Source organism: Nycticebus coucang, chromosome 10 (assembly GCF_027406575.1).
Source record: "Nycticebus coucang isolate mNycCou1 chromosome 10, mNycCou1.pri, whole genome shotgun sequence".
Classification (NCBI taxonomy): Eukaryota; Metazoa; Chordata; class Mammalia; order Primates; family Lorisidae; genus Nycticebus; species Nycticebus coucang.
In genome coordinates, this window is record NC_069789.1 from 22,213,100 (window position 1) to 22,236,348 (window position 23,249).

A 23,249-nucleotide genomic window follows, 5' to 3' on the forward strand; every position below is an offset into this window, starting at 1 on the left:
AAATAAAAAATAATACAAATAAAATCCAGGAAGGAGAAAGCCCACAGGGGTGACACCAAAACAGGTCTTTCAAAACAAATGTAGCTCAAAGTAGAGAAGCTGAGAACTTTGAGGTCTCCTAACACAGGACAAACAGTAAGCACCCGGCTCTTCAAAGTGGCCTCTGTGACTTTATTTAATTTTGTGTTTTTCGCTGATGTGTTTACAGTCAGTAAGTCAAATGACCAGTCACTGAGGGCCCCCAAGAAGTTGAATATTTACGGAGCATCTAATATGCACAGAATTGTGCTCCATTCTGCTTAAACTGTTCCCTAGGGAAGTGCCCACTCTGGAGAGGAAACGCCAACACACAAAATACAGTAATTGGCGAGAATGCAAGCGGCTTCAAGTCCGAGTTCTCACTAACCGGATGAGGGGTTAGGGCTGGGCGCAGTCCAGCTCTATCGAACCCACTTATCCACCGTGTTTCAAATACGGTCGTCCAAGGTGTACGGTGGCAAAACGCAGCGCCGCCCAGTCGGGCCACCTCTCCCGGCTGAGCAAACCCTGCCAAACCCCGGCGATGCCCCACGCCCCAGAGCGCCCGCAAGGCCCGCGAGTCGAGGTGGGGCCCGGGGGTGTGGACGCGGATCCTCTGGGTCCAGCCCTCAGCGCCTTCCCTCCCAGACCCGGGAGTCCAACTGCTGCCGGAGGAAGAAGGTTCCGCTTCTTTCCTTCCCATTTCCCTCCCACCCTGCCCCCGCCGTCCGGCACAGGCAGCCAGACCTGCCCGGGACACTCTGTCCTCTTCGCCGTCTCCCCGCAGCCAGGCGGTCGCGCGGTCCAGTCCCGGAGGCAGGAGGCCGAGCTGGACAGCGACCAGCCGCAGAGCCCTGCCAGGAGTCCCGCAGAGCCCCGAGGACGCCCGGGACACAGACGCGGGGCCGACGGCGGCGCCAGGGCGCGCGGTCCGGGAAATGGACGAGGACTGACTCCCGTCACTTCCCGTAGCCGCTGCGTGCGCCGGGGCTGGAAACCCGGACGGCTCTTCGCGGGGGACAAACACCCTCCGGTTCGGAGCGTCTGCGGTCTGGGTAAGTCTGGCGACCCGCCGGCCTCGGGTGGCGGCTGTCCCCACGGTTGCTTTGATGGTGGCGCCGACGTAGGACGGCATTCGAATGTCGTCGTCCCTAAATCAGAGTGGGATGGAGGCACTGTCCAGTCTGTCCCATCCCGCAGGTCCTCACCGCGACAGAGCCGGGGTTGGGTGGCGGGGCAGCTGCCCTGCTGGCGAGGCGGTCACCGGAGCGAGGGAGTGTGGTGGCCTTTCTCGGACATCTCGGGTTGGGCTCAGGCTGTTGGTACTGGGGTGCGCCTCCCTGCGAAAGCGCCCCGCCTGGCCTGCGGTCCCCGACTCCCGCCCCGCTAAGGCCGAGCGCCACTCCCAGCCGAGGGACTTGGCGAAGTTTTTCTTCCCGGTATTGTTAATGACAGTTTAGTGGCGGACCTCTGTTGTCCTCGCTGCCTCTACACAAGCTCTTTAAAATGCCGAGTCATTTGACTGCAGTATTCAACATTAGAAAACGCAAGTCATCCGACTGCCTTTGATCGTCGGTAAAACAAGTGATGGCTTCTTGTGAGGTGTCAGAAATATTCCTGGCCGGTCCCGATGGATACGCGAGGATTGCCTGGTCCAATGCAAGCCTGTGGCTTAATTGGGTCACTCTGTGGTCCTGGTGTAAATTATGAATGTGGAAATTGCGACTCTATCCATTCTTTTTGCTCTTCGTGTTTCCTGAATTTTACAGAGCCAGGAACATGTAAGTTAATGACACAGATTAGAGTTGTATTTAGGTGGCAAATCAAGAGAAATGCATTATTTTTTTTCCTTAATAAAGAAAAAAGTAATAGATTTCGTTGGTGCGCATTGCTGTACATAATTGCTGGAGGTAAAATGTAGGAAGCTCTGGTTTCGGTTTCGCTGAAAGTCATCAGTCTTTCCTAGAGCTATTTCCTGTAACGTGGAGGAGCACTTTTTTTTTTTTTTCTTTTCTCTCACTTTGTCGCCCTGGGTCACAGCTCACGGCAACCTCAAACTCTTGGGCTTAAGCGATTCTCTTGCCTCAGTCTCCCGAGTAGCTGGGACTACAGGCTCCCGCCCCAACGCCTGGCTATCTTTCTTTTGTTGTTGCAGTTTGGCTGGGGCTGGGTTTGAACCCGCCACCCTCGTATATGGGGCGGGGCCCTACCCACTGAGCCACAGGCGCCGCCCTTTTATTTATTTTTGTTTTTGAATTTTGCTTTCAACTGGCTTTCAGTCATCTTAGTTTGAAGTTGTTTTTTTTTTCTTTTCTTTTCTTCCTTTAGCGATTCTCTTGCCCGAGCCTCCCAAGTAGCTGGGACTACAGGCACCCACCACAACGCCCGGCTCTTTTTGGTAGAGACGCGGGTCTCACTTTGGCTCAGGCTGGTTTCGAACTTCTGAGCTCAGGGCAATTCACCCACCTTGGCCTCGTGGAGCGCTAGGATTACAGGCGTGAGACACTGGGCCTAGTACTTTAATCTTGAAAAGCAGTGGCTGACACTTTCCAACTCCCCCACCCTGTGCCTTTTTTTAAACATAAACTTAACTTTGTTAGTATTAAAGGGACTGGGCTTTTTCCCATTTGATTTAATTCAAAGGAGGACGAACAATCCTGTCTCTTAATAATAATAATAATAACACTAATAATAATAATCATAGGTAGCACACGGCACTTATTGTCCTGCTGTTTTAACTCGTTTAATCCTTAGAATAAACCTATGATGTGAATACTATAATTATTCTCATTTTACAGAGAGGAAAAGTTAAATGAATACTTCTGATAATTGTACAGGGCTATTATTCAGTTAGTCTCTGCCAGTATTTCATTTTAGTATTTGTAATACTAAATTACTTGTTTGAAATTTTGTGCTGATTTATTTTTACAAAAATATTTTCTGCATTCATAATCAAAATTCTTGAGCAAATGATTATACACGGGTAAGAATGGGAGTTAGGTCTTTGATTTTAATAACATCCTGTTATTTGGTAAATATCAGTAAAATAATGTATAATTTAAATTTAAAAATAGTTATAAAGAAAGTAATGCATGCTTATTTTCTTTCTCTCTATTTTAATTTTACACAGGGCGAGTGCTTCAGTTTCAATCTAGGTAATCTTTAAGTGAAACTTGCTTAAAATCTTAAATCATACACAGAAGAGAGACACCAGTCAACAAAATCAACGAGGTGGAAAAGAATGTTGTCCTTAAATAACCTACAGAATATCATCTATAACCCGGTAACTGATTTCTGTAAAATCACTTTTTACCTGTGGCAGGATTGAGAACAAATCCAGTTGAATAGTAATTATTCACTGGGAAATGAGGCAAGAATAAAATCTAGTAAGCACCTCCGGTGTGGCAGGGATTATGGTGGGTGTGGACTAAAACGCAGCTATAGCTCTTGTCCTCTAGTGGAGGAAGAGATCACAGTGGCAGTATGAAGTGATGAAAGTGATGTTAATGAACAGACAATGTGGGAGTAAAGTGGAGGGCATGGCATTCTTTTGGTGGTGGTGGTGGTGGTGGGCAGGGAGGAGGCACTCAGATAATCACAAAACATAATTTTTAAGGGGAACTGGATTTCTTACTTTAAGTTTTTCATTTTCTTTTTAAGTTAGAACTTCCCATGAGAAGTTAATGTCTCAGCTTTTCACATGTTGGTTAATATTTGAGCAGGGAAAATATCCTAGGCCAGTGGTGAGATGGAGAATGGGAAGAATTAGGGTCCTGTCCAGTCCAGGCTGGTCCTGAATGGCTATAGTTGCCATGTGTGTCCTGGACAGTGAAGAATTTAGTTTTATGTAGTGGTGAGAATCTCTAGGAATGTTTGGGTTCCACTTACCTAAAGCTGAGCCCTGAACTTAGGTCTGAGACAGGGCAGCTGAGTTTTTTGTTGTTAAATCCCCTTGTGGGCATCAAGGAGAGTAAGGATCCTTGAAGTCAGTCCCTCAGCCAGGCTTATTAGTGTGGGAGGGTTCAAGTTTTTGTTGTTTACTATAGTTGTAATTCTTTCTTGCTTAAGTTTTAATGCCCTTGTGTAAGAATGAGGTACAACCACTGCCATGTCAAGCAAACTCAGTTTTAGAAGAAATAGCCTTTCACTCATAGTAGGTTTAAAAAGGAAAACTTGATTTGAAACCAATGAGACTTAAATTATTTTGTGCATGTTAGAGTTAAAAACATCTCAAGGTTGTAGACTGACCTTTTTTGTTTTTTTTTAAATGTAATGCTTTTTTAAAATTTATTTTTTTGAGACAGAGTCTCACTATGTCACCCTCAGTAGGTGCTATGGCATCACAGCTCACAGCAATGTCAAACTCTTGGGCTTAAGTGATTCTCTTGCCTCAGCCTCCCAAGTAGCTGGGGACTACAGGTGCCTGGACAATGCCTGGCTATTTTTTTTTTTGTAATTGTCATTGTTGTTTGGCAGGCCCAGGCCGGGTTCGAACCTGCCATCTCTGGTGTTTGTGGCTGGCTCCCTAGCCACCGAGCTACAGGTGCCGAGCTTGTAGACTGATTTTCTGCAAAAATTAAAAAGTGGGCTGCCTGCTAAGGGTGGCTGGTGTTATCTTGGCCCCAACTGGGAGGATGGAATGCCCTTCACACACAAACATACCTAATTTAAGTGTTTATTTAGAAAATGACTTTATAGATTAAAATCCTTACATACCTTGATTCTAGTGTTTGCAAACCTTACTAGATCCATTTGCCCGTGTGCAATGAAAACCCAAACACCAAAACACTGGTTTCTCTATGGAGAAAAGTTTATTACAAGGCTGCTGAGCAAGGGGACAGGAGTCAGGCTTAACTCTGTCTCCTGGAGCTGGTGGCCAGGACAGGTTTTATAGACAGAGAGTAATGAGGTGTGATCTGATTGGATTTTGCAGTGAGGTAATGACAGGAGGTGTGATCTCACTGGATCATGGTGGGTCCTGTTCCGTGGTCTGAGCACTTAGCCTCTGCCTGTGCTTGCATGCTTGGTTCAGGGGGCAGGCTCAGGTTGCGTAACTTGCAATGTGGGATCCATGGCAACTGAAAAACAGCTTACCATTTTATTACACCAAGTTTAACCAGATCAGGATGTTTCCGCAGTTACACTAGCATACTGATGATTCCTATAATTTCTGGGGTCAGACCCTCAACTGTAGAGTTGGAACAAAAATAAGTAGATTTCAGTTCTTGAGGAAGACGGTGCAGAGAAATAGTTCTGCTTGTGAGTGGGAAGTGCCTTTAGACCTCAGGAATGGCCTGGTTGCTGTTCTGAGGATAGTTCAGGAGAAAATGTTTCTAAGGGAAATTTCTTTCCGTAAAATAGCTTTTTTGTTTCTTTGTTTTATGATCTGTTCTCATCCAACTATAGAAAAGCTTAGAGGTAGAAAGACTGAACTGAGTAGCAAAAACAACATTGCTGTCTTTAAAGTTCACTATTGTTAAATATAGTGCTGGGGCCCATATTTCTCTTTCTTATTTTTTTTTTAAATTTTTTTTTGTAGAGACAGAGTCTCACTGTACCGCCCTCGGGTAGAGTGCCGTGGCGTCATTGTTAAATGACGTGGAGCCATATGGCTCACAGCAACCTCTAACTCTTGGGCTTACGCGATTCTCTTGCCTCAGCCTCCCAAGCAGCTGGGACTACAGGCGCCCGCCACAACGCCTGGCTATTTTTTGGTTGCAGTTTGGCTGGGTCTGGGTTTGAACCCGCCACCCTTGGCATATGGGGCCGGCGCCCTACTCACTGAGCCACAGGCGCTGCCCATATATTTCTCTTTCTTTCGTTTTTATTTATTTATTTTTTTTGAGGCAGAGTCTCACTATGTTGCCCTTGGTAGAGTGTTATGGCATCATAGCTCACAGCAACCTCCAACTCGAGGGTGTAAGCGATTCTCTTTCCTCAGCCTCCCAAGCAGCTGGGACTATAGGAGCCCGCCACAATGCCTGGCTATTGTTTGTTGCAGTTTTTATTGTCGTTTAGCTGGCCCAGGCCGGGTTCAAACCTGCCACCCTCGGTGTATGTGGCTGGTGCTGTAACCACTGTGCCATGGTTGCTGAGCTCCGGGGCCCACATTTCACTGATTTTCTCCCATGTGTAGCTAGTTGCCCTTCCCATGTTCAGAAGACAAAAATAACTTAGCTATTTTAAGTTAGGATATCTTGTAAGCTAGACGTAAAAAAATAGTTTTCTTGAAGGGTGCCTGTGGCTCAAAGGAGTAGGGCACCGGCCCCGTATACAGGAGGTGGTGGGTTCAAACCTGGTCCCGGCCCCCCCCAAAAAAAAAAAACTGTAAAAAAGAAAAATAGTTTTCTTGTATAATGATCATTTAATTTTGTTAGTTATCAGTTCAAACAATAAATGTTTATTGAGTGTCTATATTAGGCATTATAAGGACATAAGACTGCCACATTTTAATTCTTTTTTTTTTGAGACAGAGTCTTACTTTGTTGCTCCCAGTAGAGTGATGTGGCATCATAGCTCACAGCCACCTCCAACTCTTGGGCTCCAGCGATTCTCTTGCCTCAGCCTCCAAATAGGTGGGACTACAGGTGCCCGCCACAATGCCCAGCTATCTTTAGAGACGGGGTCTCACTGTGAGCTCAGGCATTCCACCCGCCTCGGCCTTCCGGAGTGCTGGGATTACAGGCGTGCACCACCATGCCTGGCCTCACATTTTAATTTTTATTTTGTTGTTTCTCAAAGCTGGTCCACATTGGTAATACACTTTGTCCATATTAACTCTTCTTGGAAATGATAAATATTGTGGCTGGCCTATGTATTCTTTTTCTTATTTGGTATATTTCTTTGACTAGTTTAACTGATATAGGAGTCTAAGACTTGAAAAAGCGAGGCTCACTTTTCCAATAATTTGGAAGAGAGCATCTTCCCTTTATACCAGAAATGCCGTCAGCGAATTCTGTTGTTCATTATCTACCTGTTTTTATTATTGTTGTTTATAGAGTTCTTAACATGTGATTAACACAAGCTGGCTAGGAAGTTACTGAAGGAGCACGGTCCACTGCACCCTTGTAGGTGAATCAGTCTCATTTGTGTTCCTGGCTTGGCGCATGTAGCTCAGAGGCTAGAGAGCCAGCCACACACACCAGAGTTGGTGGGTTTGAATCTAACCGGGCCTGCCAAACAGCAATGACAACCACAACCAAAAAATAGCCAGGTATTGTGGCAGATGCCTGTAGTCCCAGCTACCTGGGAGGCTGAGGCAAGAGAATCGCTTAAGCCCAAGAGTTTGAGGTTGCTGTGAGCTGTGACGCCACAGCACTCTACCCACTTAAAGTAAGTGAGAAAGTTCCAAATGAACTGATGTCTCCAAAGTGTGGGAAAAACTGGGTAGAAACAGTTTATATAGCATGATATATGCATGTAAAGAAACAGGTGACAGGTTGAGACTCTTTCTCCAATAAAAAAAGCAAACAACGAATTGTTACTGCAAGTTAATGAACTATTTATTAACCTTAATCCCACCTGCTACTGAAATGCTGGTCATTTGAGTTTCCTCAGGAACCTTGTTTCCAGATTTATCCCTCTTAGTATTTTAAGTACCTTACTTTTCCATCTTACAACATGAAACAGTAAAATCATTGTAACCAGTGATGCCCCTTCCAGCTTTGGGGCATTTTTCTCCTTCCTTTTGTTGTCTGTCTGCCTAAGTTGATTTGTGCGCTCTTGATTTCCTCATCAAGGCTCTGCCCTCTCGTGTTTTCCTCATTTCTTTCTTGCCTTTACTAGTAAAATCTTGTCTTTAACTTCTTTATTTCTTTCGTGTCTTTACCAGAACTTTCGAATATTTCTAGAGCTCCAGCCTTTTACCTAGTGTGAGTCTCCAGCTATCTTAGGAGCTCAGCCAACCCTGTGGGACCAAGAGTTGAAACCTGAACTCCCAACCTCCTTCCCAAGCCAGCTTCCTTCTTGCAGTTTTCTATTTCCGTCAGTGTCCTGCTGCTGCTTAGCTTTGCCTCCTCCCACCAGTTGGAAGATCATCTGTCTTCAACATTTACAGCTGTGTGTATGTCAAAACCAGTGGCTTGTCCTTTAACTTTTATTTTGAAAATTTAAAGATAACATGTGCAAACATTTTGAAAAATTCAAACAGTATTTGAAGGTTTTAGTGAAACAAATTTTCCTTCTACTCCGGTACTCAGTTCTCCCTAAAGGCATTCTTTTTTTTTTTTTTTAAATGTTTTGTCCAGATTTAATGAAACAATTTTTCTTTTTTTTTCAGTTATTGGCTGGGGCCGGGTTTGAACCCACCACTCCTTGAGCCACAGGTGCCGCCGGCATTCACTTTTTACCAGCTTTTTGTGTATTTCTCCTGAGGTCTGTTGTGAACGTGTGTGTTGTGTGTATGTCACCTTTCATATATCCTGTTTCTTTACATGCATATGTCAAGCTACATAAACTGTTTCTACCCAGTTTTTCCCACACTTTGGAGACATCAGTTCATTTAGAACTTTCTCACTTACTTTAACAACATTGCTATTTTTTTCCATTATCAGAATTATCATGTTAATTGGAAGTGGTATTTTACAAAACCCTCAACCGAATAAAACATATTATGGGCTGGCACAGTGACTCACAGCTATAATCCTAGCATTTAGACTTGAACTCGTAAATTTAAGACCAACCTGAGCAAAAGCAAGACCTCATCTCTACTAAAAAGAAAAATTAGCTGGGTGTTGTGGGGGGGGCCTATAGGCCTGCTACTCAGGAGGCTGAGGCAGGACGATGGCTTGAGCCCAGGAGTTTGAGGTTGCTGTGAGCACTCTAGCCTAGGCAACAGAGCGGGACTCTGTCTCAAAAAAAAAAAAAAAAAAATCATGAATAGTATTTATTTTGTGGTTTTTCCTAAAGAACTCAGAATGGTTTGCAGGTGTTGCAAACATCCTGCCCATGTTGTTTCCTTAGCACGGTTTGAATAGTGAAGACGACTTGGAACATGCTAGATTCCGAGCAGATTGACATGTAGCCTTTAAAAATGCAGTCTTTCTTATCAATAATGAGTTTTGGTTATAATTGCTTAGTAAGTAATTCTGTCTGTGTAAATGTGTATTTGTTAACCCTTTTGCCCTAGGTAATCCCCTATGTTGGCACCATTCCTGAGCAGTTGGAGCCTGGAACTTTGATTGTAATACGTGGGCATGTTCCTAGTGACATGGACAGGTAAAGTCACTGCACGAGGGGAAAGAACATGAATTAAGTGTCTTGTCATTGTGGAACAACAAAAAATAATGTGGGAGGCCAATAAAATGGGAGAGACCATTTTGATATTCTGAGGCCTGATTTGCTTTCATCAGCAGCCCTGGCCAAGGTGCTCAGAGATTGGAATGAGTAACAGAACAAAAGTTATTGGGAATTTTTATTTCATTGCTATACATCTGATTTCAGTATAATGAATGAGCTATTTTGTTAAAGAAGGGAATAGTGGTCTGATGACAGGGACAGTCCAGTTACAGTTTAACATTCCCACATCTGTTAAGATCTATTTCAAATGGTTTTACTGAATGCTTCCTTGGGTTCGAACTTTGGACTGAGGTCTGTCAGTTAGCATTGGGCTTACTTAGCTCCATGTGGTAACACCCAAACAGCAGTGTTTTAAATAAGATGGGAAAATTAAGTCTGTAGGAGACCACCCAAACCTTTCCAGTCAGCTCCGTCAAGTCGTTAGAGAAGTAGGCTTTTCCCAGCTCACCACTGTGCTGGCCCCAGTGTGATCGAAGGTCTTTCTTCTCACAGTCCTTGGAAACTAGATGTCCAGCCCTTACATCTTTTTGCTTTGGGCAGCTAGGTGGGTACATGTGGTGTTTGGGGGTGAACTAAAGGCAGGTGTCTATTGGCTTTGAAGGCTGTTTCCAGTAGTTTTCCCGGGCACTTCACTTCCATTTCATTGGCAAGACTTCAACCATGTGGGAGGCTGGGGAGGGAAGTGCTTCCTCTGGGCATATTGGACCTGGCTCAAACTCAAGGGCTTTGTTAACAAGGCAGACGGAAAGAAGACTACGTAACTGGCTCTTTTAGAGATCACTCGGGCGTGCGTCACTGGGCCTTGAGCGTAGCCTTTCTGCCCCTTCCTGGCTCTTTCCTTGCTGAGTGCTCACGGGCCCCTGTTACTTTCCACATGTAGGTTCCAGGTGGATCTGCAGTGCGGCAGCAGTGTGAAACCCCGAGCTGATGTGGCCTTTCATTTCAATCCTCGTTTCAAAAGGTCCAACTGCATTGTTTGCAATACCCTGAAAAATGAGAAATGGGGATGGGAAGAGATCACCTATGACATGCCTTTCAGAAAGGAAAAATCTTTTGAAATTGTGATTATGGTCTTGAAGGACAAATTCCAGGTAGGTTTTGGAGAATGACAAGTTGAATCCTTGTGAATGAAAATGAGCACACATGGGAGGGGAGCTCTTCACACTTACGGACTTACCCGTATATTTCCTAAATTCAACAAATACTTCTCTAAAATAGGACCTGCCACGTACTTAAATATGAGGTGGGTCATAGCTCCTCTGTCCAGCCAATTTTTGCTGTGCAGAAATACAGGTCCGGTATGACCAGATCTTTTATTAGGTCATATTTATCCTAGCAGGGTGGAATTCTGAATTGACACAGTGTTATGTTAATTATGGGAGAGTAAATTAAGACCATCATCACTCAAAGTGTAGAGAACTTTGGAACTAACAGACTGGGGAATTGAAGTGTAGAAATCAGAAGAGTTTTGTAAATTTAAGTCTTACGCAAGGCAAATCTCTAGGATAATGAGATTTTAGATCCAGAGGGGATCTTAGAAATCTTTTGGCTTCCATCCTTCGTATTAATCTGGATGGAAGTGGAAGACATTATTCTTAGTAAAGCATCACAAAAATGGAGAAGCATGAATCCTATGTACTCAATCTTGATATGAGGACAATTAATGACAATTAAGGTTATGGGGGGGAAGCAGAAAGAGGGATGGAGGGAGGGGGGTGGGGCCTTGGTGTGTGTCACACTTTATGGGGGCAAGACATGATTGCAAGAGGGACTTTACCTAACAATTGCAATCAGTGTAACTGGCTTATTGTACCCTCAATGAATCCCCAACAATAAAAAAAATAAAATAAAATTGCACACACAAAAAAAAAAAAAAGAAAGAAATCTTTTGGCTTCAAGAAATGTTTTATTCATAATCGGTAGGTAGAAGGTAGAATTTGGTCCTAGGGGACCTCACACCTGCTGTCTCCAGCCTGAGGCGCTTTCCCAGACTCGCACTCCTTCGAGAGTGGACTCCCATGTCTCTGGTGCAGGCCCTTCCTGTCTTTCAGGACACTGCTCCCTCCAGGAAATCTCCTCTATATCTCCAGAATCCCGTTCAGCTCTCTCTTCCCTGGTCTTCTGAGCCCTGGTGTCTCTGTCATTCTTTTTACAGCTGTTCCTGTACCGCTGTGCTTTGGTTCTATCACGTGATTACTTTGCACACCCCCTGGGATTTTAAGCTCCTTAAAGTGAGAGACCACGTTGTGTGCTGCTCATGTTTTCCACCTGTAACCTAATGGGAGGCTCCAATTAGGGAGGGGTGGGGAAGGCGCCCCATGTGCTGAACTCCTCTGCTGGGGCACTCTGCTGAGGACTCGCTGAGACTGGTTTATTGTCACTCACAGCTGTAGCCTGTTCAGCTAAATCAGTGTTTTTCAAGCTTTTCTATCTCACGGCACACTTGAACCTATAGTTAAACTTCCACAGCACATTTAAATTATGTTGATTAAAAAAAGAGTAAAAAAACAAAGAATATACTTACTGTGCTTTGAACGTCTTTCAAAAATGATTTACTTAATCTTTAAAAATTTCATGGTGGACCTAAGATCCTCTCATGGCACACCTGTGTGACAAGGCACACTGGTTGAAAAATCACTGAGCTGGCCGGTGCCTGTGGCTCAGTGAGCAGGGCGCCGGCCCCATATACTGAGAGTGGCGGGTTCAAACCCGGCCCCGGCCAAACTGCAACAAAAAAATAGCCGGGCGTTGTGGGGCACCTGTGGTCCCAGCTACTCAGGAGGCTGAGGTAAGAGAATTGCCTAAGCCCAGGAGTTAGAGGTTGCTGTGAGCTGTGACGCGACAGCACTCTACTGAGGGCGATAAAGTGAGACTCTTGTCTGTAAAAAAAAAAAAAGAAAAATCACTGAGCTAGATTGTGCTTACAAATTGGAAAACTGAACCTCAGAGAAGTTGGATAACTTGTTCATGTTCATTCATTTAGCCATTCAACAGATATTTATTGAGCATCTGCCACCTCTATGGGCTTTAATCTTAGAGTGTGGTCCCCAAGGACGGGGTGGTGGACAGCCTGCCAGACAGACCTTCAGCCTGGTTTCCAGGCCTTCCCTGTGCAGTGGCTCTGGGGGGACTTTGAACCTGGGATGTCTCATGTGCACACGCAGTGCACACTTGCATACATCTGTGCATTTGTGAATGCACATGTTCGCCTGGGAAGATAGACAGTCTGTGGTGCTTGATTGGATCAGGAATTCAAAAGAAGTGGAGAAACACAACAGTGCTGTGGGTGCCCTTAGTCACAGTTTCGTCAGAAGTAGGAGACCTGTGGGAAAAGAGATACAATTAAACCAAGGAAATATTTACATTTGGGTAAATTAATTACCTGTTTTTTGGATGCTGGCTGTTTCTGTATCCATCTAGGTGGCTGTAAATGGAAAACACATTCTGCTGTATGCCCACAGGATCAGCCTGGAGAAAATAGACACTCTGGGCATTTATGGCAAAGTGAACATTCACTCAGTTGGTTTCAGCTTCAGCTCGGTGAGTGTCCTTCCACTCCTTGGGGCTTTCTTTGGTGATGTTTTCTCATGAATTCGTAGAAAAAACCATTAATTAACACCTCTATTGAGATGAAAATAATGTAAATTATTTCTTTACATATATTCTTACATATATTCTACGTATATTCATTATTTCTTTAAATATATTCTTATTTCTATGTAGCCTCCTCATTAGACTATTAATTTTTTGGAAGTGAATTTTTCCAACTAGTAAGATGTTATTTACCAATCAAGGGTTTATTGTCTGTCTATACGATTTCAAATCTAGTATGGTCCTGGCAAAACAAACACACACCATTTAGCTGGGCAGTGGGTATTTCCTTTCCGAGGGAGTACAGTGGAGTATTTTCTGTGAGTCAGTTTCCTAGACATGGAATGTCTGAGTCAGAGGACAGTCACATGCCTCCTAACGACGTCTCAGTCATACTGCGCCAGTGGTTCCGTAACTCTGGAGTACTGTGTTTTTATCATACTGTACATTTCCTGTGTTTGCATTTTAAGTTTTGTTAGACACCACTCCCTTGCCCTCCCAGCAGCTGTGCCTACCCGCTTACTGTCTTGTTGACAATGGGGCTGATTCTCTTTCTTATTTGCCAGTTTGATAGGGAGCAAAGGACCTGGTGCTGAGTGCATTTCTGGATCATAGTTTCAAGTGTGTTTTCATATTTAGCACCATTTGTAATTCTTGATATGTCAAGTAGATTATATTTAGAAAAGATGTTCTGATTTATGTTAAAAATGAATCTTTATTGTCTTCTCTTTAGGATTTACAGAGTACCCAACCATCTGCTGTGGAACTGACGGCGATGAGTAAAGAAAATGTAAATATTTAATCTTTTAATGAACCACCACTTAAAAAAGGTCTCTTGGTTGCCATGTAAGTCAGGTGGCAGAAAAGCTGGTTTTTTAAAAAATTATGTTTTTACTGTGAGGCTAGGATAGAAGGAATCGTTTGAGAATGGAGGCAGATACTTCTTATGGTGCCTGACACTTGCTAAGTTTTTGCTGCTGCTTACCCTTTCAGGTTCTGTGACCGCCACTCAGCATTCTTGTGTAAAATGATTAACTGGTGACTAGTGCTGGCAGGAAGTATTTAAAGCCCGGTGCAGTGGCTCACGCCTATAACCCCAGCACTCTGGAAGGCTGCGCCAGGTGGATTGCATGAGCTCAGGAGTTCAAGACCACCTGAGCAAGACCAAGACCCTGTCTCTAAAAATATCTGGGTGTTGTGATGGGTGCCTGTAGTCCTAGCTATTTAGGAGGCTGAGGCAAGCGGATCCCTTGAGCCCAAGAGTTCAAGGTTGCTGTGAGCTATGACGCGACAGCTCTCTACCAAGGGTGACAAAGTGAGACTCTGTCTCAAAAAAAGAAGTATTTATAGATATTGAACACTGGTCAGTACATCAGCAAATGAGCTTCCATATGTATCTTCATCCCCTGCTCTTGCCCTGTGGGAAGAAGTACCATTTAAAAATGTCATCTCTGCCGTTACTAACAGAGAATGTGAAGTGAAGCTGTCCTGACCTCAGCACGTGTGCACCTCACAGGTAGAACATGAGCCCAGCACTGTGGGGTTACCCTGCAAAGGACGAGGACAATGTGTCTGGAAGTCATTATGGTGCAGGAGAAAGGATTCAGATGAGCAGGGCTGTCAGGCTCTATCCTAGACTTGAGCAGCCCTTTACAACCCCACACCCACCTGTCATAAAGCACTGGCTGCCTGTATGTCTGCTGTCCCCAACCCCCGAGCTGTGGACCAGTACTGGCTGCACAGCAGGTTTGAGCTCCGCCTCCTGTCAGAATCCCCACTGCCTCTATCAGCAGAAGACTTGTTCTCCACGAAACTGGTCCCTGGTGGCAAAAAGGTTAGGGACTGGGCAGCGCCTGTGGCTCAGTGAGTAGGGCACCAGCCCCACACACTGAGGGTGGTGTGGACAAATCTGGCCCCGGCCAAACTGCAACAAAAAAAATAGCCAGGCGTTGTGGCGGGCGCCTGTCGTCCCAGCTACTTGGGAGGCTGAGGCAGGAGAATTGCCTAAGCCCAAGAGCTGGAGGTTGCTATGAGCTGTGATACCATAGCACTCTACCGAGGGCGACAAAGTTAGACTCTGTCTCTAAAAACAAACAAACCAAGAAAAAAAGGTTAGGGACCATTACTGCCACACCCAGGGTGGAGCAGGCAGTTACAGCCCACATGCCGACCAGGCTCAGCTCAAGCACAGCCAACAAGATAAAACTGCTTATGTTATAAAATGTAATTCTTCCCTTTCAAACATTCTCATACTTTCTTTCTCTTCCAATGGGTATAAAAGTCTGGTATGGCACAATTTTGAATATTTTTGACTGGGTGAAACATTTTGTAAGATTACATAGCAAATGAACAGTTTAGGCCTTGGTGGGCAGCGTCGCTCATTCCGTACCTTATTGTAGAACTGTTTCCCCCACAGCCTAGTACTAGAGAAGGAGACTTATTTAAAATCATGCCCAGAACTGTCTGCACCAAGAACAAAGATGCAGCTGTCAGCCACAGTTTGACTTGCACCAAAATCCTACCTACCAACTGTTTGACAAAGGTTTGAAGAGCCCCAATTTTTCTGAACTCTGTATAAAAATGACATTATTAGCTGTTATATATAATCTCTGACCCCAGTAAGCTTAGAGCAGCCACTCAGCATTTGTGCACTGTCCCTGACAGATGCATGAATCTACCAGGCACAGGTCTCTGAGCCTTGGTATGTCCTGCTCGGCTTCCCTAGCTGGGCTATTTCCGCTGAGCAGAACACAGCCCTGTGTCAGATTCCAGGATAGCTGGCTTTCCCCGAGGGCGTTTCCCTCTCAGAGGGCATCAAGTCCCACCCTGAGTTCATTCATTTTGTATCAAAACACAGTCAGCCAGGCTCAGTGCTGCTTCAGGGGACACAGCTGGGACCAAGCCAGACTTAGTCTGTCCCTTCAGTGGGGTTTACAGGGTAGGGTCATTGTTCTTAACATTCCATGTGAGTTTTCCCACAAGACCCTAGTCTTTCTGCAGGCCTCCTAGTCCTGACTGTGGCTTTGTTCCAGACCCTGCCATTCATCGCAAGGTTAAACTCTCCTATGGGCCCTGGACGAACTGTTGTCATTAAAGGAGAAGTGAACACAACTGCCAAGGGGTCAGTACGCTTTCCAGTGTTCCCGCTGTGGCCTCCCACCCATCACCTGCTTGTAAGATAGAAGTGAGGCTAGTGTCAGAATCCTCATTTGAAAGATGAAAATATTAAAAAAAAAAAAAAGAGGACGTTACGCTGCTGACAACTGGTGGGTGGTGGCAGAGCCAACCTAAAGTCCAGTGTTCTGACCTAGGGTTTTTCTGGCCAGGCAAGAGACCAGTGTTTTTATCCATGAGGCCCACCCTTGTCTGGTAGAACTCCAGGGTAGCCTATGAGGTCAGGCAGCATTTTTTAGGACTCCTCTTGTTATGTGACTTAGAAATTTTCTGCTTTAAGAACCTTTTCTAGGGCCACGCCTATGGCTCAGTGAGTAGGGGGCAGGCCCCATATACCGAGGGTGGCGGGTTCAAACCCAGCCCCGGCCAAACTGCAACAAAAAATAGCCGGGCATTGTGGTGGGTGCCTGTAGTCCCAGCTACTCACTTGGGGGCTTGAAGCAAGAGAGTCACCTAAACCCAGGAGTTGGAGGTTGCTGTGAGCTGTGACACCACGACACTACTGAGGGCCACAAAGTGAGACTCTGTCTCTAAAAAAAAAAAAAGAACCTTTTCTAGAAATGTCCAGACTTCTGAAAGCTGGAAATATTAGAGCTTTTTCTAGAAAGTAGCATACTTCCAAGAAGGAAAGAACACATATAGGTATTTAGAGAGAACGCCTGCTTCAGAGGGTCCTAGATTCCTATAGACTGAAAGGAACTATTTGGTTCACTGGTGCTAAGCCTTCAATTTCTGCCCAACCAGATCCCAGCCATAGTGCCGATTTTAAAAGTTTTTTTTATATTTTTATTTTGCTTAGTACAGTGGATCTGCATTCCCATGTCCATGTACATCCATGTGTTTCCTATAGTTACAATCATAGTTCAAGTCTGGTTATTAAGATTGCAGAAACTGACACTACTCTTCTACTTGGTTAAAGTGTTTTTCTGTTTTATCTCAAAAGGTTTAATGTGGATCTACTAGTGGGAAAATCAAAGGATATTGCTCTACACTTGAACCCACGCCTGAATAGCAAAGCATTTGTAAGAAATTCTTTTCTTCAGGAGTCCTGGGGAGAAGAAGAGAGAAATATTACCTGTTTCCCATTTAGTCCCGGGATGTACTTTGAGGTAAGATTACAGTTTTTGAAAATGGGACAGGAATAATTGTGGGAGCAGAGGAAGAGTAAGTGGGACATTCATATTAACTTACTGTGTGTGCGTAGAGATTACATGTGGGCTCTTGCTTGTTAACTTGGAGATTGTGATTGAATACCCTTTTTATAACATAGGCCATTGATATAAATGGAAGAGCCAGGCCACTACCACATTATTTGCACTGGGATCATTTGACATTTGTCATTGATTACTAGGAACCCCCCCCCTTTTTTTTTTTAAATCAAACCTGTTGCTTGGTAAGATTCATTGAAATTTTAACAGAAATCTTGTCTCAGGACTGGAGTAACATGTTTCATCCTAAATAGACATGAAGATGTGGAAACCCTGGAACTGCCTGCCTGCACTGCCCATCCTCTCCCATCCTGGTAGACGGGTTCAGGTGACAGTCCTTTGTTCCAAGGAGTAGTCCTGTTTGTATGTATCCAAGGAAGAATCCGTTAGTCCCTAGGAACTAAAAGGCACATAGGCATCCCGAGTCCCCTAACGTTGAACATCACGGTCACACATACCTTTCCCAAGCAGATGTTTCTGGGATGCCAGGCAGAGTTGAATCTCCTGGAGACGTGGACGCTGGGTGGTTGGCTAGGCTCATTCATTAGCTCACCTAGGGGCATTGATTTAGGTTATTCTTTTAACTCTTTTAAATCCTCAGGACCATTTGAGCTCACAAAGACTCATGCTATTTGTTAAAAACATAAACATCAAGGTTGAATGAAAGAGGGTAATTTGACATTAAACAGTCCAATACCAATCAGCGGGATCAGGGGCTGACCCCACCGCCCTTTGTTTTGCACGCCCTTTGGGCAGCTTAAGAAAACTGCCTCTGTGGGGTCAGGAGTGTGCCTTTTTTTTTTTTTTTTTAATTTAAGAATGTTATGGGGTACATGTTTTGTTTATGTATTTGGTTTTTGTACAGATCCAGTGTGCCCCACTTCTCAGCTTGCTTTTCATTGAGGTTTACTTCCATACATGCACTTAAGTGTTCATTGATGAGTTCCAATTTGGTATTGATTACATGTGTTTGTTTCTCCATTCTTATGATTTTCACTTAAAAGAATGATTTCTAGGGTGGTGTCTGTGGCTCAAGGAGTAGGGCGCCGACCCCATATACTGGGGGTGGCGGGTTTAAACCCGGCCCCAGCCAAAAACTGCGAAAATAAGAATGGTTTCTAGTTCCATCCAGATTGTCACAAAAGATACTAGATCGCTCTGTGTGTGTGTTTTTACAGCTGGGTAGTACTCCATGGTATACATACACATTTGAGTAATCCATTTGTGTATTGTTGATTGGCACGTGAGTTGTTTCTACATCTTTGCATTTGTGCATTGTGCTGCTATAAACATTCAAGTGCAAGTGTCCTGTTTATAAAATGACCTTTTTTCCTTTGGGTACATACCCAGCAGTGGGATTGCTGAATCAAATGGTAGGTCTACTTTCGTACTTTGAGGTTTCGTTAAACAGTTTTCCATAGGGGTGGTACTAGTTTGCAGTCCCACCAACACTGTCGAGTTCCTTTCCTCCACATCCACACCAGCATCTGTTGCTTTGGGACACTGTAGTCAAACCATTCTCTTTGAATCTCATTGAAGATACATGATACCTCATTATAGTTTTTGTTTTTGAGACAGTCTCACTTTGTCGCCCTCAGTAGAGTGCTGTGGTGTCATAGCTCACAGCAACCTCAAACTCTCGGGCTCAAGCAATTCTCATGCGTCAGCCTCCTGAGTAGCTGGGACTACAGGCACATGGCTATTTTTAGAGACAAGGTCTCTGGCTCAGACTGGTCTTGAACCTGTGAGCTCAGGCAATCCACCCACCTTGGCCTCCCAGAGTGCTAGGATTACAGGCGTGAGCCAGTATGCCTGGCCCTCTCATAGTTTTGATTTGCATTTCCTAATGATTAGAGATATTGAACATTTTTTCATCACTTTATTGGCCATTAGTATATCCTCATTTGAAAAGTTCCCATTCATGTCTTCTGCCTACCCTTTAATAGGGTTGTTTGGTTGTTGCTGTTTTGCTTGAGTACTTTGTAGATTCTGGTTATCAGTATAGCATACAGATATTTTCTCCAATATGCTTGAATTCCTTATAGATTCTGGTCATCAGTCCTTTAGCAGATGAACAGCATGTTAAGTTTCATTTTTTCCTTTTGAGATAGTCTTTCCCTGTCACCCCGGGTAGAGTGCCGTGGCGTCATAGCTCACAGCAATCTCAAACTCTTGGGCTTGAGCAATCCTCTTGCCTCACCCTCCCAAGTAGCTGGGACTATAGGTGCCCGCCACACACCTGACTGGTTTTAATTTTTTAGTAGAGATGGGTCTTGCTCTTGCTTAGGCTGGGCATGCAAATATTTTCTCCCATTTTATGGGTTATCTGTTCACTCTTTTGGCTTGTCCTTGGTTGTACAGAAGTTTTGTTTTTTTTTTTTTTTAAATAATTTTTTTTTAATTAATTAATTAATTTATTTTTTTGTAGAGACAGAGTCTCACTTTATGGCCCTCGGTAGAGTGCCATGGCCTCACACAGCTCACAGCAACCTCCAACTCCTGGGCTTAAGCGATTCTCCTGCCTCAGCCTCCCGAGTAGCTGGGACTACAGGTGCCTGCCACAACGCCTGGCTATTTTTTGGTTGCAGTTTGGCCGGGGCCAGGTTTGAACCCGCCACCCTCGGTATATGGGGCCGGCGCCTTACCGACTGAGCCACAGGCGCCGCCCTGTACAGAAGTTTTTTAATTGGATTAGGTCCCATTTCTTTATTTTTGTCACTGTTGGAGTCTTCTTCATGAGTTCTTTGCCCAAGGCAATTATCTGTAAGTTTTTCTGACACCTTCTAGGATTCTTACAGTTTCCTGCCTTAGGTTTACGTCTTTTATCTATCATGAGTTGATTTTTGTGAGTGGTAAGAGGTGCAGATCCTGTTTCAGTCTTTTATATGTGGCTATCCAGTTTTCCCAGCAAATTTATTGAACAGGGATTTTTTTTCCCTAGCGTATGTTTTTATATGTTTTGTCAAAAATCATATGGGAACCTGAGGCACTCCTGTAAGCAGTAAGGCACAAACAGGAGGTAACTTACAAAGGAAAACTGATCAGACCAATTGCTGACTTCTCCACTGAAACCCTACAAGCCAGAAGGGAGCAGGGACTCATCCTCCGCCTTCTCTAACAGAATAATGGCCAGTTAAATGTGCGTTACACAAGGCCGCTTCCACCTGGGTGAAACTGGACTACACAGAGAATTGGAGAAATAACCACAACCTGACATTACATCCCTACAGAATGGTCCTGTCTACTGCTTTGTATCCAAAGACAGTGCGGGGGGGAACAGAGTGGCCCTCTGAGGATGAGCGGTAACCCAGCCTGGTTCCCGGAGCGTGGTGTCACAAGTGTGCAGTGTAGGTGTAAAGGCGACATGAAAGGCTAAGGGGCTTTTGTCTAGTTGAGTTTTGAGCAAAGATAGTTCTGAAGGGCTAACACGGAGATAAATCTTAATTCGATCTGCCAGAATGCTAAGAAGTTACTCCTGAGACTCAGGTGCTCAGCTTGGAAGAGCTTTGGTGAAACAGACTGAGGCCAGGATGTGCTGGGCTGGGCTGGAATCAACACCACTAAGTAGTTACGCAATCTTGAGCAAGAACCTTAAGCCTCTGGAATTTCATAGTAGTTTCTGATTTATCCAAGATACTTGAGTTTGAGGCAAAAAAGTCAGAGCTCAAGTCCCTTGGTTCCCAGCCTGCTGGTTGGAATCAGAATCTCAGTGAGTGCACGTCAGGATGGCAGCAGTCTGCCTACTTCACTAGAGCTCCTGCACGCTGGTGGCGGGGAGAGGGCAGGATGGGCCGCAGACCCAGGGGACAGTGTGAGGCTCCAAGCGTGTTAGAGTAACTTCCCTCAGTGGGACAAGGCAAAAGTGCCATGATGGCCTCAGAAACCACAAATCACAGAGGTTAACAGCAGCCGGCCAAGACTCCGTGTTTAAAGCAAACCAGTGGTTTGCTCTCTGACAGTACTAGTGTGCAAAAACCAAAATTTCTAAACGCAGGGGAAGCACTAACGGTACATTTCCTTTCCTTTCAGATGATAATTTATTGTGATGTTAGGGAATTCAAGGTTGCGATAAATGGCGTACACAGCCTGGAATACAAGCACAGGTTTAAAGAGCTCAGCAGTATCGACATGCTGGAAATTAACGGGGATATCCGCTTACTGGAAGTAAGGAGCTGGTAGCCCACGTGACTGCTACAAAACCTGAAATACACAATGGCTTCTGTGGTACTGACCTCGTCCACACGCATCTGTCACTGTATTGTTTAACTTGCTAAATGAGCTTGCACAACACGCGTCCTGCTGGGTGTTCTCAGTCCTCGCCACGCAGCGTGACTGTGTCCAACACCCTGAACCAGCACACCCGGTCACCCTGCTCTTGCCCACCCTCACTGCCTCTTGAAAATCACTTTCAATAAGTATTTATGAAGCATCTGCTATAGTAGTACATGGACTGAGCACAAATGCTGGGCTGTGCTGAGCTGGAACACATACACGCTGGTGCCAGAAGCCAGCATGCTCTGTGTCCTTTTGAGCCGGGGGGCTTCTGTGCTCTCCCGTTTCTCTACAGGCACCTCTATAGGCACCGTACAGCCTCATCAGGGGTCCCTCGGGATTAGAGTTGTGCAGCTGCTAACCCGCTCAAGATGCTCCTCTGTAGAAGGCACTACTCCTTCCCCAGCCGTTGCTTTCATGACCATGCTTTATCACACCCCACACTGAGAGACTGATGCCGACTTACCTGGCAGTTTATTTTCTTTGGTGCAATATATACATGTAGCTCTACTAGCATAAGTTTTACCAAATAATTAACATGACATCTGAACATAGCACATAAATCCAGGCACAAAACCAAAGCAAAACAAAAAAATAAGTGGTGATAAATTAACTTGATGTCAAGCTCAAGGCAGCTGATTTCTGTGTATCTGAATTTACAGTGTCTACAGACTCCTACAGAGAGTTTACAGTAAAGACAAGATGCTTTTAATTTATAAGACAATTGTGGGTAACAGTAATGTCAAGATTAGAATTAAGAATTCATGGCTGGGCACAGTGGCGCACTCTGGGAGGCCAAGGTGGGTGGATTGCTTGAGCTCAGGAGTTCACGACCAACCTGAGCAAGAGCAAGACCCATCTCTACTAAAAACAGAAAAACTAGCTGGGCATTGTGGCAGGCGCCTACAGTCCCAGCTATACTCAGGAGGCTGAGGCAAGAGGATCGCTTGAGCCCAAGAGTTTGAGGTAACTATAGCTCAGATGCCATGGGACTCTACCCAGGGCAACAGAGTAAGACTGTCTTGAAAAAGAAAATTAAAAAATAAATAAAGCTTTAAATAATAAAAAGAGAAGAAAAAAGTAGCATTAAGAAATTCATAAAATAGGCACTATCCGAAAGTAACATATACCACTGAGACCCATGAAGTAGGCAGGGAGTAACCTAAAAATCTGCTGTCCACATGTGAACCGCGGCTCGCGGCCACTCTTCTGAAGATTAGTCTCTTCCTTAGTAACTGAGATGAAAACATTTGTTATACTGTCGGTGATTAAAATCAAACCTGTATCAGCAAGTTAAATTACTGCATTTCTATAATTTTTCTATGATTTGAAGGGAGTTAGCAGTTCTGCGTAGGATCTTTACCAGTTATATCTCGTCACAGGAAATTTCAAAGGTTGGGAGAGGGGAGGGATAGAAGCTCAGTCAAGTCAGATCATTTTATTATTGTAATCTGCTGGGCAGAATTTTGTCATAGCAGGTTTTGGTTAGATATTATTTCTATCCATACATTAAAAAGAATACCTTTATCAATCTTATTTTTTATAAAGCATGCAGCATAGAAACTGCTAGCCCTGAATTCTTTTCCAGCTTCATGTTCATTTATCAGTCTGTCTTATCAACCCTAAAAAACATTGGGGGTGGGGGAGTGGGCAGGGAAAGTTATAGGAGGCAAGAAGTCTCTAGAATCC

General features: G+C 44.5%; 1 protein-coding gene across 3 annotated transcripts; it reads left to right on the forward strand.

Annotated features, from left to right (window-relative positions):
* Window positions 1-747: 747 nt before the first annotated feature.
* On the forward strand, window positions 748-21,512 carry LGALS8 (galectin 8). 3 transcript variants are annotated; one of them, XM_053604309.1, is made up of 11 exons: window positions 748-1,073; window positions 1,474-1,677; window positions 3,149-3,301; window positions 9,146-9,234; window positions 10,196-10,406; window positions 12,736-12,855; window positions 13,640-13,696; window positions 15,323-15,448; window positions 15,939-16,027; window positions 17,024-17,189; window positions 21,318-21,512. In XM_053604309.1, the coding sequence occupies exons 3-11, from the start codon at window positions 3,260-3,262 to the stop codon at window positions 21,465-21,467; spliced, it is 1,050 nt and encodes a 349-aa protein (XP_053460284.1). In that variant the 5' UTR covers window positions 748-1,073; window positions 1,474-1,677; window positions 3,149-3,259; the 3' UTR covers window positions 21,468-21,512. The 3 variants fall into 3 exon arrangements, with proteins under 3 accessions (XP_053460284.1, XP_053460283.1, XP_053460285.1); XM_053604308.1 differs by lacking the exon at window positions 1,474-1,677; XM_053604310.1 differs by lacking the exons at window positions 1,474-1,677; window positions 15,323-15,448.
* Window positions 21,513-23,249: the final 1,737 nt, after the last annotated feature.